Here is an 18,357-nt window from a genome sequence, read left to right as displayed (position 1 = left end):
AGCGCTGTAAACAGGAATTATATTTCCTCTAATGGGCTGCCATTGTGAACCCCCACATTTTTTCTGATGACTCCTTGAACAAGGGCAGCCTAGGGCTTTTACCCCGATCCGAAAACCTTATCCGAGACTGACGGTGACACCCGAGTGGCATCAGAATATAGAACATCCGTCAGATCTCTTACTGTGAATTAAGGTGTTTGCTTTGAACTGCAGCGCTGGCGTGGAGAAGACAGGTCTACTTACATTGTCCGCCAGGCTAGGACCCTGATAGGCAGAATGGAACGGGGTGGGGTCATTGCCTGTTACAGAGACTTCCTCTCTGTCTCTCTCCCATTGCCTGTTACAGTCTCTTCCTGTCTCTCTCTCTCATCACCTGTTACAGTGTCCTCCTGTCTCTCTCTCCACCGTCACCACACAGCCACAAACTAGACAGTGATGAAAGAGGTGAGGATGAACTTTACGGTTGATGTGTCACAGGTCGCCCTGTTGTTTCTTGTTGATGGGTTAGGGTTATGCTGTATGTTATCCCCCCAGATGAGATTGTGAGAGAGTGACTCACACTGTAGGTGTTTGATGTGCTCTGTGTATTGCATTGTTCTGGATCAGCGTAATACAGGTAGAAGACACTGTGGAGTCAGAAATTTGAATCCAAAAAAGCAGAAACTAGAGGTGACGTCTGTCCTATCTTTTATCACTTCTTGTTGCTCGTCCGTTGTGTTAGCAAGTTCACGTTGGTGAGGAAAAGGCCTGGATGGGCGGTAGGAAGGCCTCGCGTGCCCTGGCCCGTTTTGGTTTTACAGGACTTTATACCGTTTTGGTTTTACAGGACTTTATACCGTTTTGGTTTTACAGGACTTTATACCGTTTTGGTTTTACAGGACTTTATACCGTTTTGGTTTTACAGGACTTAATACCGTTTGCCTTTAGCTGTACTGTGGCTTTTCCTCTGTTGAAAAACCCCACTACTGCTACAACTCCCCTAACAAATAGATAATGTTTTCTTTTTGATTAGTGTGCGGTAATAAAGTTTGTATACACAAGAACACTGTTTAAACAAGCGACACACAGAGAGGATGACACTGTAACTAATTATTAGCGGTTAGTCAGTCTTGCACATCTGGTTCAGGAGATAATGTTTCAGATAGCCACTAAAAGGGGTTTGCCTGTTTGCATACTTCGTGTATTTACTGAATAATGGAAGCATTTGCACGCTTCTTTGAATGGTCCCTTGTGTCCCGAATGTCAGAACAAACCCAGCAATAGAAATGATGCCTCTGAAGCTGCTATTCATAGCTAGGGCGATTCCACTCTACCAAGGGTTGATATATAACATTTTGTCTTAATCGTTTGTTGTCTGGGACAGTTTTTCTTGCTAGTTAGGGCCATTTACTTCCAGTGCTGTCTGTCTTCTCTATAGCTGACTTGAACTGCAAACTGCAGACTGTGCAGAACTTGCTGCTCGTTGATTTGGGACTGATGTGTCATTGCTTTGCTAACCAGTGCCAATATTGTAGGGGATGTGGTTCAGCCACTGCTGGGATTTCACCGAGTGGTGTTGTATGAAAACCTTGCCCATCCTCGAAGACTTCCTCAATGGGCCTGACACTTCTGATGAGCTCATTTCCTGATGATGGTTCACCACGCAGCCTTGTGAGGTCTTCACATTTGTAATTACGAGGCAATACGCTTGGCCTTATCTTAACTGTGTCCTGTTTTGTCAACCTATCTCACTACATCTTGCCTCTAGCTCTCTGACCCCTAGTCTGTCTCCATTTCTCGTTTTCTCTCCTCTCAGACCCGACCCGACCTTCCTGTAGATGGTTATGCATGGTTGCAACAGTATTTCTCTCTCTGCTAATACTTCCTCCTCTTGTATCCTGTCATCTCCCATGCTAAATCCTCCTCTCTTTTGTCCTACAGATTTTTTCATTTGACTCTCTCTGTCGCTCATTCTCCCCGTCCGCTCGGCACTCCACTCCTGCTCTGTAACTGACTCACTGTGAGCTCACAGAATAGGGATGAGTACAGCTGAACGTCAGTGGAGGAAATGGAAACTACAGATGACCTATAGATCTTTTCACTCCCTTCCTCTCTGTGTTTTCTTCCTCTCTAGTCGCTGCTCACTGTCACTCCAAATTTCAAGATTCTTCCTTTTGAAAGAAGGTTGATGACATCCACACTCAGCCATGTTCACTCAGCCCTTTGAGTCCCCTGGTCCCTCACATGATGAATGTGTACACACCTTACCTCCCTGTTCAGATGAAAACCTGTAACTAGTAAGGTCCGCTCGCTCTATAACTTGCCCCCTCAACCCTGAACCACGCCCCCTCCACCCTCATCCCCACCCCCTCAACCCTGAACTACACCCTCCTCCATCTTCAACTCCACCCTTCTCCAACCTCAACCCCACCCCCTCAACCCTGAACCACACCCCTTTTACCCTTAACCCCACTGCCTCAGTAGATCCTGTCCCAGTGTTCCAATGCTGTAGTATGAATCAGATCAAAGATCCCTCCGTCACAGCCTTGCATGTCAGTCACATGTCACAGCAGTTATGGCAGGCATGGCTTGAGTGACCCAGCAGTTATGACTGGCATGGCTTCAGTGACCCAGCAGTTATGACTGGCATGGCTTCAGTGACCCAGCAGTTATGACAGCCATGGCTTCAGGGACACAGCAGTTATGACCGGCATGGCTTCAGGGACACAGCAGTTATGACAGCCATGGCTTCAGGGACACAGCAGTTATGACAGCCATGGCTTCAGGGACACAGCAGTTATGACAGCCATGGCTTCAGGGACACAGCAGTTATGACAGCCATGGCTTCAGGGACACAGCAGTTATGACCGGCATGGCTTCAGGGACACAGCAGTTATGACAGCCATGGCTTCAGGGACCCAGCAGTTATGACAGCCATGGCTTCAGGGACACAGCAGTTATGACAGCCATGGCTTCAGGGACCCAGCAATTATGACAGCCATGGCTTCAGGGACACAGCAGTTATGACAGCCATGGCTTCAGGGACACAGCAGTTATGACAGCCATGGCTTCAGGGACACAGCAGTTATGACCGGCATGGCTTCAGGGACACAGCAGTTATGACAGCCATGGCTTCAGGGACACAGCAGTTATGACAGCCATGGCTTCAGGGACACAGCAGTTATGACCGGCATGGCTTCAGGGACACAGCAGTTATGACAGCCATGGCTTCAGGGACACAGCAGTTATGACCGGCATGGCTTCAGGGACACAGCAGTTATGACCGGCATGGCTTCAGGGACACAGCAGTTATGACAGCCATGGCTTCAGGGACACAGCAGTTATGACAGCCATGGCTTCAGGGACACAGCAGTTATGACCGGCATGGCTTCAGGGACACAGCAGTTATGACCGGCATGGCTTCAGGGACACAGCAGTTATGACAGCCATGGCTTCAGGGACACAGCAGTTATGACAGCCATGGCTTCAGGGACACAGCAGTTATGACAGCCATGGCTTCAGGGACACAGCAGTTATGACCGGCATGGCTTCAGGGACACAGCAGTTATGACAGCCATGGCTTCAGGGACCCAGCAGTTATGACAGCCATGGCTTCAGGGACACAGCAGTTATGACAGCCATGGCTTCAGGGACCCAGCAATTATGACAGCCATGGCTTCAGGGACACAGCAGTTATGACAGCCATGGCTTCAGGGACACAGCAGTTATGACAGCCATGGCTTCAGGGACACAGCAGTTATGACCGGCATGGCTTCAGGGACACAGCAGTTATGACAGCCATGGCTTCAGGGACACAGCAGTTATGACAGCCATGGCTTCAGGGACACAGCAGTTATGACCGGCATGGCTTCAGGGACACAGCAGTTATGACAGCCATGGCTTCAGGGACACAGCAGTTATGACCGGCATGGCTTCAGGGACACAGCAGTTATGACCGGCATGGCTTCAGGGACACAGCAGTTATGACAGCCATGGCTTCAGGGACACAGCAGTTATGACAGCCATGGCTTCAGGGACACAGCAGTTATGACCGGCATGGCTTCAGGGACACAGCAGTTATGACAGCCATGGCTTCAGGGACACAGCAGTTATGACCGGCATGGCTTCAGGGACACAGCAGTTATGACCGGCATGGCTTCAGGGACACAGCAGTTATGACAGCCATGGCTTCAGGGACACAGCAGTTATGACAGCCATGGCTTCAGGGACACAGCAGTTATGACAGCCATGGCTTCAGGGACACAGCAGTTATGACCGGCATGGCTTCAGGGACACAGCAGTTATGACAGCCATGGCTTCAGGGACACAGCAGTTATGACCGGCATGGCTTCAGGGACACAGCAGTTATGACCGGCATGGCTTCAGGGACACAGCAGTTATGACAGCCATGGCTTCAGTGACCCAGCAGTTATGACAGCCATGGCTTCAGGGACACAGCAGTTATGACAGCCATGGCTTCAGGGACACAGCAGTTATGACAGCCATGGCTTCAGGGACACAGCAGTTATGACAGCCATGGCTTCAGGGACACAGCAGTTATGACAGCCATGGCTTCAGGGACACAGCAGTTATGACAGCCATGGCTTCAGGGACACAGCAGTTATGACAGCCATGGCTTCAGGGACACAGCAGTTATGACAGCCATGGCTTCAGGGACACAGCAGTTATGACCGGCATGGCTTCAGGGACACTGGCATGCTCACAGATAATAGAGAGGAACAAGAAGCTTTGCTATTTCTGATCTCAACTTCCCTTCTTGGTCTGTTCAACTGACACCCATCCTCCATCCTCCACTCATATCTCTTCCTCCTACAATTTCTCCCTTGTACTCATCCTGCTCCGCTGTCCACCCTGCTCTTACACCCAGACTACATACTCCTCCCCTCTGGATCCTAATCCAGAGATAATCCCCTAATGCTGAGAGTGAGTGAGTGAGTGAGAGAAGAGAGAGAGAGAGTGACAGAAGAGAGAGAGGTGTACACAGAAAGGGAGATGAAGGGATAAAGAGAGCAAAGGAGGTAGAGATTGCGGGGGGGGGTGAGAGGTGTAGAGAAGGAGTTGAAGGGAGGGATCGAGGGAGAGAAAGGGAGAGTGCATGTGAAAGAGGTTGTGCTTAACGACCTTGCAATCAGATTACAGTCTCGGCACGTTTCAAAACATCCCTACAAGCCCCCAGCCATTACCCGTGAAGTTGACGATACCGGGGACGTTTTCTTGCCCCTCCCTCTAAGACGTAAATCATTTGTTAGGGTAATTTATTACAATTCGCTTGTAGTACACAAAAACCAAACGTAAACACCTGATGTGTGCCGAGTCAGTTTAATTTAAATGCCGTTCTGCAAGAAGAGCGATGTACACATTGTCCCCACTAGAGGGCAGCACACGCACGGTCTGTGTTACACAACTGTAGCGTGTTTGTGTCACCGTAAGTCACCTGCATGGCAAAAGCTTTGCTGATCAACAGGGAACATACACAAGTGCAGGGGTGAAAACCCGATAGTTTGGAGGGGACAATTACATAAAATCTTCTCATAAGCAATTTTTGAGGGGGATACCAAAAGTAGCGCTGTAATACTGTAATAGTTTGCACAATCAGTTTGCTTGCTACTGTAGCTCTGCAAATTCAGCTATTGTCTGTGAACCCTACCAACATACCATGTCACCTTGCGAGCCAAGTAACCCTACATACCCCGCATTGCAAGCTTCTCTCATTGACTCATATTCAAACCTCTGAACTCCACTAGTTCAGATCGAGCAGTAGTGGCAGATTTTTTAATGAGCCAGGATGTGGGTAAATTATTTTTCCAATCATTTAGCTGGCACTCCTATGAAGAGATTAGGTTAACGCCCAATTATAATTGTAATCGAGTTCTATGTCAAAACCAAATGTCAAACAATACTAAACAACTGTACAACTACACAAATGAGTATTTTGACCTGTCATGTCGGTCTTCAGTATATTCATGCAGAATGTTAAAGATGACGTTTATTCAAAACGTACGATAGGAAACTTTCTCTGAGATGTTCCATTAAGTGCAATACGTGATACCAATGTGGTGTGATGGAGGTTTAGTTCCGATAGTGGTTTGTTTCAAGGTTATGCGACATGTATGGTGACACCCACACAAGCGTAAAAATAAACACTAGTCTTCAAAGGACAGGCGTTTGCTTCAGAACGAAAACTGGTGTTCACTATTTCCACTCCATAAAAAGGCTGGCAATTCGATTAATGTGGAATAGTGTATTTCTGATGTTGCTAAAGATTGCTATTAACTCTTATCTCTTTCGGTTCATAGTGTGACCTGAGGGCTACTGTAACGAGGACGCGCGCCATCCCCCCCGACGTGGTATTCGGCGCGCGTCGTCGCCGGTCCTCTAGCCACGCCGCTCCTCCTCCCACGGCACTGTCATGTCTTGTTATTGCACACACCTGGTGTCCATTCCCTCATTAGGTTGCCTATATTAGTTCCTGTGTTTCTGGGTGTCTTTGTGTGGTATTGTTCTATGTCTTTATATTGTGGAGAGAGGCACGTTTGTTTGAGCGTTTTATCGCCGTGTTTAGCGTGCCTTTGTTGTATTATTATTATTTTTGAGAATACAGTTTTGTTTATCGCCTCCCTGCGTTTGGCTCCAAGTTCTTCACACACTCCACTACACCCAGCCGTGACAGCTACTGGATATATTTTTCAAAAGCAACAGGAGGCCATGAATATATTCTCAAATGCATTGTAAAGTCTGGCTTTGATTTGTGTTATTCACCCACTATTACAGCAGACAAAGTGTGAGAAGTCTGAACAAGCTGTGCACAAAAGAAAGACAAAAAAAATATGTAAGAGAAAAAGGGCATGATGGTGAGTGACACTAATCACCTTTTAAAATATTTACACAAAGATGAGTTACATGTTTAGCCACAAATAAAAAGCAGACAACCATTTAGGTAGACAAACCTGTTTATTTAGTAAAATTAGGATAAACATATCTGCTGTAAATGTGCAGTTACTACTGTCAACCGAGATATTTTGGACATACTGCACTCTAACTGCAAATCTTTTTGTGTAAAGTTAATTATAAACAATGTAAATAGTGTTCCTTCCGTTCTACATGTGGGGAGACCTGCAAATAAGCTCATTTGGCGGGGCTGCGGTTGTGACAGGCGCACATGAGAGCAGCGACCAGGACCACGAATTCACTGAAGTCCACTTCGGAGTCTCCGTTATGGTCCAGCGCCTTCATCAGCTTGTCACACTCGTCTGGGTTCTTAGAGGCCTGCGCAGAGCCGGGAGGACAAGGGAGAGCCGGGAGGACAAGGGAGAGCCGGGAGGACAAGGGAGAGCCGGGAGGACAAGGGAGAGGTCGTCTGAGTGTCCCCTTGGGGAAGAATTGGATTCATCCCAGAGACCTATGCTCACAGTTCGTGTGATACAAACTATAGTATTTACAGTATGCCGCTGCATCACACCTTCGCGTGTGGCCACTTTTTATATAGCTTTACAAAACATGAAGCAATTCCTCGTGAGAATTAAATGAAGCAGTCCGTATGGATGTGCCCTTGAACTGCGAGCCAATGAAGACTTGTGGAATAAATAAACCTTCCGCCGTATTTACGGTGTTGTAAGTACTGTACCTTCAGGAGACCTGGCAACTCCTTCTCCAGCATGGTCTTGAGCTCAGTCTTGCTCAGTGTGCCTTTGTTGCCCTCGGCTCCGGCGTACTTGTCGAAGGTCCTCAGGAGGATGGCCATCGCCGTCTCCAGCTGGGACATGATCGCGACTGGTGAGGGTAACGCTAGGACAAACACAAATCCTCGGCAACTTTCGGTGGCTGAACGGGAAGAGAGGCGTGAAGTCACGGGCCGGGGCGTAAGCCGGCTTTTATACTCTCACGTCTTAGTGTTGTTTGTTTTTTCCAAATCAATAAATAACTAGCCAAACCCTCTGTGGCCGCCCTAATCTAGGGATTTGACACTGACTGATGGTGTTTGATTTTGGGGAGTGTGCGGTTGTGTCAACACAATCCCAATCGACCAAAAACGCCCATCGCAAACTTTACCTCCTAGTCCAGTTCCAGTAAAAACAATTTTATCAGATTGAATCCAAGAGGAGTTCTCATTCACGGTAGGTTTCTGGAGCCGCCTCTCTTTAAGGTGGAGGCACATGGCATCCGTTATAAGCCTCACGCATAGGAGTGTGTTTCATATTGGGGGGACACCTTTAAAATGTTTGCCTTTCGTCTTACCGTCGATCGTTTAACTCATTTCATGCTGTGTTTTGTTGACCCCCCCCCCCCCACCCACCCGGTCAGCGCTCAGCCTCTTTAGCGAATGGCATGGCTCAATCACTAGACGCTGATTGCAACCTCTGAGCCATTTAAATAATGGGAGAAGAAACCACTAGTAAAAGTCAATGAGGGAGGCAAACGACCTATATCTTGCCGGTGCGCAAACCTTTCATCCACATAGCACTCGCTGCTGAGAACAGCCAGAGCGCTAACCAAGCACCCATATGTGCACACCCATTTACAGAGCAGCTTCAGCAGTCTGCATTGTAAGTGGTTTTGTGCACAGGCTGAAGGTGTGAAGGTCTGAAGGTGTGTGAACTTACTGAAACTGGAAGTCAGAACAGATGTGAATGTTCTATGAATTAAAAAAAAGACAATGACTGTCAGCTTTTACAGGTGACTTCGAGTTCCAGTTTTGCTAGTTTCCCTGGTGCAGGTTTCTTTAACTTTGGTCCTGGGCGGCCAAACCTGGTCTGTTTTTTGTTTCTGCCTTGTAGTTAAACGCACACACCTGGTGTGCCAGGTTTGAATCAGTCAGTCACTTGAATTAAATGATGAAAACCAGGAGTGTTTTAGCCTCACAGGACAGGGAGTCAGTGGTTACTGCGTGAGCGGTGCCCTTCGTTGTAGCCGACGGATCTGGAACCAGGGGAGGCGTCACTTTCCCAGACGTTCTCTGCAGTTTCCGGGAAATTCGTTTCTCTCCAAAAGACAAAAATCCCTGCGCTTTACGAAGTCTGAAATGTATTCCATCAACATTTCACATTGCACATTTGGCTTGATTGAATTGGAATGTAACATTTATTTTTTCCTCGATTTGAAGCAAAGGTGTCAAGTAAAGGAGAACACAGGCCACGAAGACAGACAGCGACGGTGTGAAAGGCAGCGTTCGTCAGCGAGAATGTTCGATTGTGGCTAACACCTCAGATTGTACCCATGGAGACAACGCAGTGTTCTCTTGAGATGAGTTCGTAGGTGGCTCTGCTAACTTCGTAGCTGCTTGACCTTATGATTTGTGGAATATTACCCATTTTGATATGACATGCTTTGCTGGTGGTGTCTCTCAGGAGTCTGACCTGACAAGAACGGTCTGCTACAGATAACTCATTTATGTTTTAGACAATTGACATTGTAATTGATTGTCTCTTCTGCTGATCTGTGGGTACCTGAAGAACTTATCACAATACGCATGTCTTTTCCGAGGGCAATCAGAGTGGGTTTCTTCATAAATACTGTACTGATTCTTGTTCTGTGTGCCACATCCTGTACAGTAGATGAGGGGAATTTGGTTAACACACGAGGCAGCAGCATTGTGTGCCACCAACACAGTAGTTTCTTTTTTCATGTCCTGTTGATGACCAACCGAGAGAGCCAACAACCGATCTCCTAGTTACCATCCCTTCCAGCCGCGATAAAAGGAGTCCCTAATTTACAGCTGAAGCCTACATCTCTGGACTGTATCATTTTTATCCGATGATTACTAATACGTGGGGATTTCTTTCTCCTCGCGCTGTGTCTGCTCATTGGTCTTCTGTGTGGGAGAAATGCCTTTCTGTGCTGGTTCTGTTTCGGTGTTCTCCCTCATGTCGGGTACATGCAGCCCTTCACATGCACATTGTTCTCAAGTGTGTAGAAATACAAACTGAAGAGCAACGGTTCTCTGTTATCAGATTGCACAGCGTACTTCATCTAGACGGTGGTTTCTGAATTTCAACCGCACAGTAGAGAACACAAAACACAGGTCCGCACAGAGGCCGAGTGGCACAAGGATTTATGTAGTCGTACACTGTAAACAAATGCAAAGGAATCTATGTACAGAAAATACATTGGCACAGAAGATGTAGTAGAAAGAAGCATACATAGAAAACCATGCAACAGTAAAAACGGACTGATTGAGCCCAGGAGCTGGTGCTTAGCCGTTGTCTTTGGTGGGAAGAGCCAGGTAATCCAGCGATTCGTACACCTGGACCTGACACTATCAGACGGGGGTGAGGAGAGGGAGGGAGTGGGGGGGGGGGGGGAGAGGGCAAAGGTCAGCGATGTACACATAATACTGCAGATCACACACACATCAGAAACGTCCTGATCTAATGTCAGATCGCCATACCAACAGTCTAAAATACTAAATCCACCCAGTCCAGACACTGTGTTCCTGTGCTAAAGGCCTGGGTGTGACGTGGCGGTGGGTGGCGTGCACTGGGCATAGGACTCACCCATTGGGTGGATCCCCGGGAGGAGGAGTCGGAGGTCTGGTCGGCGGTCTCTCTCAGGTCCTCCGTCTTCAGCTCGTCGTCCTCGTAGTCGGGCGTCTGATGGATCACCCTGACCATCTTTGCTGAGGCACCACCTGTACGCCAGAAAGGACAGCCGAGCGTGAGGGTGTGTCGGCGTACTGCCCTACACGGAAACACTGCTGCTAAGTCAACAGAACTGTTGACTGTTGCGCGTTGGCACGGAAACCGCTTCCAGGACACGAAATTGAGCTGTTGACACTAATGTCTATGGAAATGCAAATGTTCCAAAGGAAGTTCTCCTGCAAAGGTTCTCTGATGAGCTACAAACTCTTTAAAGAGCACAAAAGTTGACTATACATATAAAGACAAAACAAATGTTAGAAGGCTACTTGACCTTGTTTTCTTTTCACTCTGTACAAGTAGAGGAGGGCCAGGAGTAATGGGGGAGGCAGGAGAACCAGAAGAGCAATGATAGACCAATGCAGATTGTTATGTAGGTCACCTGTACAGAAGGAGTGGAGTAATTACCAAACGGTTCAGTTAGTTACCTCAGTTAGCAGAAATGAACTAACAAGAGCAATTGGCGTTAAATGCCTTGCTCAAGGGCAGATTTCATTTTAGATTTTCGACTAGGATATAAACCTACAACATATCAGTTATTGGCCCAACAATGTTTTAACCCTTGTGTTGTGTTGACATTTTGGTTCCACTAATGTTAGCAGGTCAAATTGACTCGGGGGGTTAAATCTCTACCCAGTACTCACTATTGATATTTAAAAGGTGTTTGACATCCATAACCAACTCATTACTCCTATAAATTACAATATTTACTGTTTTTTTTTTTTTATTATCATGTATTCCATTTACACCACGTTTACCTTATGATGAACACATCCCAAAAACAGAAATGTATCTCAATTTGCAATGATGGGTAAAATTGCCCAATACCTTTTAATTTTCTAGACAATGTTCTGCTTAATAATGTCTAGATATTATGATCATAGTGACAACATCAATCTTTTGGGTCAAAACATGTTACACACAAATGGAAAGTTAGGGAATCAGATGGAGCAGGGCTGGTCATCTCTGCACAATAAGCCATGACAATGTTCACAGAGGAGAGGTTTCTGGGAAGGCTCTCACACCATATGTTGTTTGTCTCTCACACAATGTGCTGGTCTTGTTTCACAGTTATCAAATCTTTAGAGAATATACTGTATAAAAATATATGGGTCCTCCCACCTACTGCACAACAAAGCCTTTCCTGCGAGAAAAGTTCAGTTCCGATAATAACAAAGATAATAATAGCTTGTATTTGTGAAAGGTGAGGGGTGATTTAACTTTTAGTTTGTGTGATGTTAGACATTACAAAGGGTTTCAGTGGGTGAAATGCACCAATCAGCCATAACATTATGACCACTGACAGGTGAAGTGAATAACACTGATAATCTTGTTAACATGGCACCTGTCAGTGGGTGGGATATATTAGGCAGCATGTGAACATTCTGTCCTCAAAATTGATGTGTTAGAAGCAAGAAAAATGGACAAGTGTAAGGATCTGAGTGACTTTGACAAGGGCCAAATTGTAATGGCTAGACGACTGGGTCAGAGCATCTCCAAAAGTGCTGCCCTTGTGGGTTGTTCCTGGTCTGCAGTGGTCAGTACTTGTCAAAAGTGGTCCAAGGAAGGAAAAGGGATGAACTGGCGACAGGGTCGTGGGTGACCAAGTCTCATTCATGCACATGGGGAGCGAAGGCTGGCCCTTGTGGTCCGATCCAACAAATGACCTACTGTAGCTCAAATTTCAGAAAAAATGTATGCTGGTACTGATAGAAAGGTGTCAAAATACATAGTCCATCACAGTTTGTTGCGTACGGGGCTGCATAGCCGCAGACCAGTCAGGACCACGGAGCAATGGAAGAAGGTGGCCTGGACTGAGGAATCACGTGTTCTTTTGCATCACATGGATGTGTGTGGGTGTGTGTGCGTCGTTTCCCTGGAGAACCCATGGCACCAGGATGCACTATGGGAAGAAGGCAAGCCGGCGGAGGCAGTGTGATGCTTTGGGCAATGGTTTCTGCCATTCATGTGGATGGGGGACCCAAAAGGGGGACCTACACAATATTAGGCAGATGGTCATAATGTTATGGTTGATTGGTGTATCTCTAACATGTGGCAGTTCTTCACCTCATATGACCTGGTAGAAGTACTGCAACAAACACTGACCATGGCAGGCATAGTGTGTGTGTGTATTGTGGAGACGTGTAGTCAGGTGTAGTTTCCACTCTATATCTGTACTCTAAGCATTTCCATCTCTTCTCCACCAGCGGGTCATTTTGACCGTAACATTTCGAATGTAACTTTCTTTTAGAGGCCCTTGAAACTGTTCAATTTGGTTGCCTTTCGTTTTATATGTTCATAAACACAATAAGGAAGATATCATCAAGTTTCATGCAGATCAAAATAACATAAATGGTATTTTAGATTTTTTTTTTTTTTAAACTGGCCAATTTTACCCTAACATAACTTAAGGGTTAAGTACATAACGTTCCCCCTAAAGATGTTAACTGTCTGAAAACATCACTCACCGCTGATTCCATCATTTTTTGAAGTTACTGTAAGATGTGTCCCGTTCCCCACAGACTGTTGAAGAACTGGTATCTCTGAAGACACTTTACAGGTGTATGTCCCGGAGTCATTTCTGTTCAGGTTTGAGATGGTCAGATTTGAACAACAGGATACGTTCTGTTCAGAAGCGCTCTTCTGACACTGACTCTTATTGACAAGCTCAGACGTATTTGCTGCATTGCTCTTCCAATTAACTGTGACCCTCGTCAAATTTTTATTCCAGCAGCACTGGATGTGAACAGTTTCCCCCTCAGTTACTGTCACATAATGAGGAGACTGGATCACCACTAACCCTGTGTTGGTTATACCTGTGGAGAGACAGAAAACAGCTCTAGTTAAACAAATGGCCAAACATTATGGTTTGCATTAGACAATTTATGTACGCATATTATAATACCCTATTATAACACCAGGTATAATACCCTATTATAACACCAGGTATAATACCCTATTATAACACCAGGTATAATACCATAACAGAGGCTTGTAGAGGAATTCTACAAGCCTCCACATAAACCATTTAATCTCTACGATGACACACTACATGTTAACACACAAATAACATAAAAGGTTCTTTGATTCAAGTCTTTGCTCAATAAGGTAACATGATGTTGGTTAGATCTAAGATGATGGTAGTTTCAATAAGTCTGTGTTTTCCGACTCACCCCAAGAAGAGATCGACCAGAGAGAGGAAAGGAGAAGACAGACCAGAAGATACTTCATCTTTCAGGATTGATGTCACTATGAGAGCGTTCACTCTGGGTTTTGGTGCTAAGACCTCCCCCAACCCTCCACACACACACACACACACACACACACACACACACACACACAGCACAAATTACAACTGACATATGCTTAGTCTGGACTTACTTTCAAATCATACACCCACGGAAGTTAACCACAGAGTACTGAAACGATAGGACTTGTTTCAGTACTGATTGTGTAATGATTGTGTAATTAATACATGAAATGCAGTGAAACGACCTGAGATTTGGTGTCCGGGGGGTATTTGAATGTAAACCAAAACATGTTGTGCTACACAAGGAGTGTTTTAAAGCAGAATGAAGAACAACTTTGGGTCTTCTCTAATCTGAATGTTGTTGTTTTAAAGGCTGGGTTTCAGGACAAGAAGAGATTAACTACATAGGGATTTCAGGGCAAATAGTTTATATCCAAAATATTGACTGACAAAGGGCCTTCTAGGAATATATATATATACACACACACACACACACACACACACACACATATACACACACACACACACACGAGTAAGAGTGAGTACACCCCTCACATTTTTGCAAATATTTGATTATATCTTTCCATGTGATGTCACAAGTGTGTGTGGTGAAGACGAAGGAACCAACCAATCGCAGGCAGTATGGCAGTCGATGTTCCATCCTTTTTAATTTAAACAAAAGTAACACCGAGCACTTATTACTTGAAAATTTAACAAAAGGGCTGGCAATGCAGCAACTCGGCACTCACCACACGCCGTACACAAGAAGACACGGACCAACAACAGCAACAATGACGCACAATGTGGGGAGCAGAGCGGAAACATTTAAACACATACTAATGAGCAAACAGGGTCCTGGTGTGAACGATGATTACAGACATGTGACACAAAACAAGTCTGGGATGCGTTCGTGTGATGATTGGAACTGAAGGTGCACAGAACGGTGGCGCTGCTGCTCACCTTACCGTGACAACACTGAAGAAATGACACTCTGCTACAATGTAAAGTAGTGAGTGTACAGCTTGTATAACAGTGTCAATTTGCTGTCCCCTCAAAATAACACAACACATAGCCATTAATGTCTAAACTGCTGGCAACAAAAGTGAAAATGTCCAAATTGGGCCCAAAGTGTCAATATTTCGTGTGGCCACCATGATTTTCCAGCACTGTCTTAAGCCTTTTGGGCATGGAGTTCACCAGAGCTTTACAGGTTGCCACTGGAGTCCTCACAGAGCTGATATTAGTGTATTTAGTGTATTTTCAGTAATGAAACCACCCATTACCACATTTCCAACTATTAATGGTAAAGGCAGAACACAAAAATTAAAACCATAATAGTGTTCAGAGTCTTTACTCCAGTAAAGGTTTTGGTGGCAGCTCACTTGGTTTAGTGTTACACAACACTTTGTTTTAACAGAGTTGCTTCACTTTGTTCTGCAGAAATGTTGACCTTTGAATACATTTTCTTTTTGTTCTCTGGCGGTTGACCTAAAGCATCTGCAGTTTGGAACAAAATCTATTTTGTTGACTGAAAATGTATTCACAAGTTTCACGTTGACAATTTACTGTGTACAAGGTTGAGAAATAAACATACAGATTGTGGAATTCTAATAGTTTCACAGTCGCTAGTCTCAACTCAACTGTCAATGATATTTGATGTACCGTTTAAAGGTGAAGGAAATATTCCTTTGAAATTTCATGGAGTATTTCCAAGTCATCAACAACTGTCACAAAGATACACAACAGTAATTAGAAATGTAAAAGACATAGCAACAAATCGCACATTTTATTCAGTCCTCTACAGCACGGCGACTATTAGGCAACTAATTCAGGAAATCTTTTTTTCTAACTCCAGTTATTAATCATCTGCCTGTTAGTGCTGAGCTAACAGTGATGAGTAACTCCAACAAGCTGTGGTGTTCACGGCGGAGGTCCATGACAATCTACAACTCGTGTTCTTGTCTCTCTTTCCCCTCTGCTCATGCGTAGGTATAAGAGTAATGGTGTCTGTAATGTAGGCTATGCCCACCCTGGTTTACTTGTGGAATTTTTTATTTTTTTTAGTTAACATTAACAAGAAGGTCTGTGGTAAATACAGGCTTAACAGGTCTCATTTGGTTCCGTGATGTAATCTTCATCAGCTGGTGGCTATTAATTCTGAACTGTTTATCCAATTGCAATTTTTGTGAGCTAAAGATTTGCCAAGTAGATACTGAAAATATCATGATTTCAAGCAGGCTTTTCAACATCTGTGGTGCTTTTTTCATCTTATCAGAAGGTGCATCTCTGCACAGACTGTCTAGAATAGCTGAAAACTTGCTTTCAATTGAAGGAAATTAAATGTAAAACTAACAATCTTTTTCTCTCTGATGCCAAGGAGCCACACAAAATAATTTTCTTAGATTGGAGTGCCCCCAAACCACTAAAACCAACCCTGGTATAGTTTGGTTAGCAGAAGGTTTATACATTTAGTGGATGAAGGAGTGTCCCCATAATTATATGGAATGGAATTGTAGCTCATTTTGAATGTTACTGACTTGCTATCCTCTGACTGTTGTTTTACAATCTTCATAGCTCATAAAAACAAGAAATTAAACTGATATTATGTCATGAAACAAATCATTTGATATCCTGTGTCAACCTCAAGTCCTGTGACAACTTCAGAGCAACCACTTGCATATTTTGAAAATCAAAATATTTTCCCCAATTGAATTGTCCAATTAATTTCCTGCAACAGGTAAAAGTTTAAAAGGCTTACTCATTTTTATTTATGACTAAAGTCAGGGCTCTATATATATATATATATATATATATATATATATAAAAGACAAAATCTGAATCCAATGCCAATGAGCTTGAAAGTAAACATTTGTTGGACCAGCGCATCACAGAATTCCTGATTGAAAACCTGACTAGTGTTCCTATAGAAACCTGGAAATCAAGTGATAAACTAGCTGTAGATGTCATAATTAGTAGATTATAGAAAAGTAGTTATGTCATGTTATCATGGTGTAGGTCGCTGAAATCATTACACTTTTGTCTAATGATCAAATGGTTTCAGTGCTGACATTTACACCCCGTCACACTACCAAGCTGCTCCAGATAAGACTGTCAGCTAAGTGACCACAATTAAAAATGTCTCACAGAAAAAATGCACAAAGTCAGCACCGATCACACAGCCTAGAACTAGACAAATCCACTGGAAACCTGCAGCATAAAACAACACTGTGGAATTAAAAAGGGTTTAAAGTTCTCCTGTGCCCTTGAGATTTGTGCATTGGCCTCTTTCTTCAGGCTGAAGCTTTAATCGGAACACACTGTGCCCTTGGGACCTGTGCATTGGCTCTTTCTTCAGGCTGAAGCTTTAATCGGAACACACTGTGCCCTTGGGACCTGTGCATTGGCTCTTTCTTCAGGCTGAAGCTTTGATTCAATAAGCATCACTTTCTGTTGCCCTTGGCTTTGTTATGAATAGAATTCAAGTGTCTGCTCTTCTGACCAAGCTTCATTTACTGATTAAAGATCTTGTCACATAAGTCACATTACTGCCAAAGTGAAGTGGAAAACCAATCTAATCCCAGAGCTGACACTGTGAAGACCCTGGAAATTATGCCCCTAAGCAAGACCTGCTGAAACTGATAATGTGTTCTTAGCATACCTGGTAAAATAACAGTAAAACAAAGGGAAGGTGCTTCAGACGATGACCTCAACTCACTGTACAGCTTCTATCCCCAAGCCATAAGAATAAACAAGACTAACAGATGATTATCAAATGTTTACCTAAATATCTGCATTTGTCCCCGTTTTGCTCTGTCCTTTTAGTAAATACTGAACATAGAGTATCAGTAGTATCGTCAGCCTTGTATGTCCAAATGTTTGGCTGGTCCTGTACATGACATTTTTCTGTTTGTCATTTCAAATACATTTGCCACACATTTAGAAAAGGTGTATTTGCTTGATAATTATGGGGATTGTTGGTAGATTGGTGGCAATAATACAACAAAATGTACAGAAATTGGTTGGAATACTTTCCAACAGCACTGTGTGTATATGAACAAAATAAAAACAAGTTTCGTGAATTAAAGTAGGGGTTAGAAGAGAAGCACAGAGCAAAACAAAGACCACCTCACGTTTGGTGGTAGAGTTCTCTCCATTTTCTCTGCGTACTCTCGAGTTAGGCCCCTGACGGGAAGTGGCCATGTGGTCTAGACTGGGCTATCAGCCCTATGCTCGCTTGAGAACAGGAAATAGCCATTTGTCATTGACATACTTCAGAATGAATCAAAACACTGCAAACACTAACTTAAGTTTTAAAGATAGTTCCTACTTCACGTATCTCTTGATAGGCAACCGCTGGCTCTGTTCAGGATTAGGTTTTACTATGAGAGTCAGAATAAGAGGTCAGGTTAGGGTTTTAGTGAAGCTAATAGCAGTAAGTGGCAATGGGTTCTAAGGTGGGCTACCAGCGCTGCAGTC

The 18,357-nt window shown here is 44.5% G+C and overlaps 2 protein-coding genes across 2 annotated transcripts; both read right to left on the bottom strand.

Annotated features, from left to right (window-relative positions):
• Positions 1-6,936: 6,936 nt before the first annotated feature.
• On the bottom strand, positions 6,937-7,841 carry s100p (S100 calcium binding protein P). Its single transcript, NM_001310918.1, is given in 2 exon segments — positions 6,937-7,266; positions 7,625-7,841. Coding segments are annotated over 2 exon segments (279 nt in total). The 5' UTR covers positions 7,763-7,841; the 3' UTR covers positions 6,937-7,125.
• A 2,190-nt stretch (positions 7,842-10,031) lies between these two features.
• LOC105020751 lies at positions 10,032-14,665 on the bottom strand. Its single transcript, XM_010887999.5, has 6 exons — positions 14,631-14,665; positions 13,805-13,928; positions 13,100-13,447; positions 10,906-11,013; positions 10,491-10,624; positions 10,032-10,252 (listed from the first exon to the last, which is right to left on the bottom strand). The coding sequence occupies exons 2-6, from the start codon at positions 13,860-13,862 to the stop codon at positions 10,190-10,192; spliced, it is 711 nt and encodes a 236-aa protein (XP_010886301.3). The 5' UTR covers positions 13,863-13,928; positions 14,631-14,665; the 3' UTR covers positions 10,032-10,189.
• Positions 14,666-18,357: the final 3,692 nt, after the last annotated feature.

The sequence above is a fragment of the Esox lucius genome, chromosome 24 (assembly GCF_011004845.1).
Source record: "Esox lucius isolate fEsoLuc1 chromosome 24, fEsoLuc1.pri, whole genome shotgun sequence".
Classification (NCBI taxonomy): Eukaryota; Metazoa; Chordata; class Actinopteri; order Esociformes; family Esocidae; genus Esox; species Esox lucius.
The sequence above is the reverse complement of the archived record's forward strand: the minus strand, read 5'-3'. Positions and strand labels throughout refer to the sequence as shown.

Coding starts and splice junctions, on each gene's coding strand:
- LOC105020751 (XM_010887999.5), bottom strand. CDS start 13,862: ATGAAGTATCTTCTGGTCTGTCTTCTCCTTTCCTCTCTCTGGTCGATC. Junction 13,448..13,804: donor CTGGTCGATCTCTTCTTGGG/GTGAGTCGGAAA, acceptor GTCTCTCCACAG/GTATAACCAACACAGGGTTA. Junction 11,014..13,099: donor AAAAAATGATGGAATCAGCG/GTGAGTGATGTT, acceptor CCTTCTGTACAG/GTGACCTACATAACAATCTG.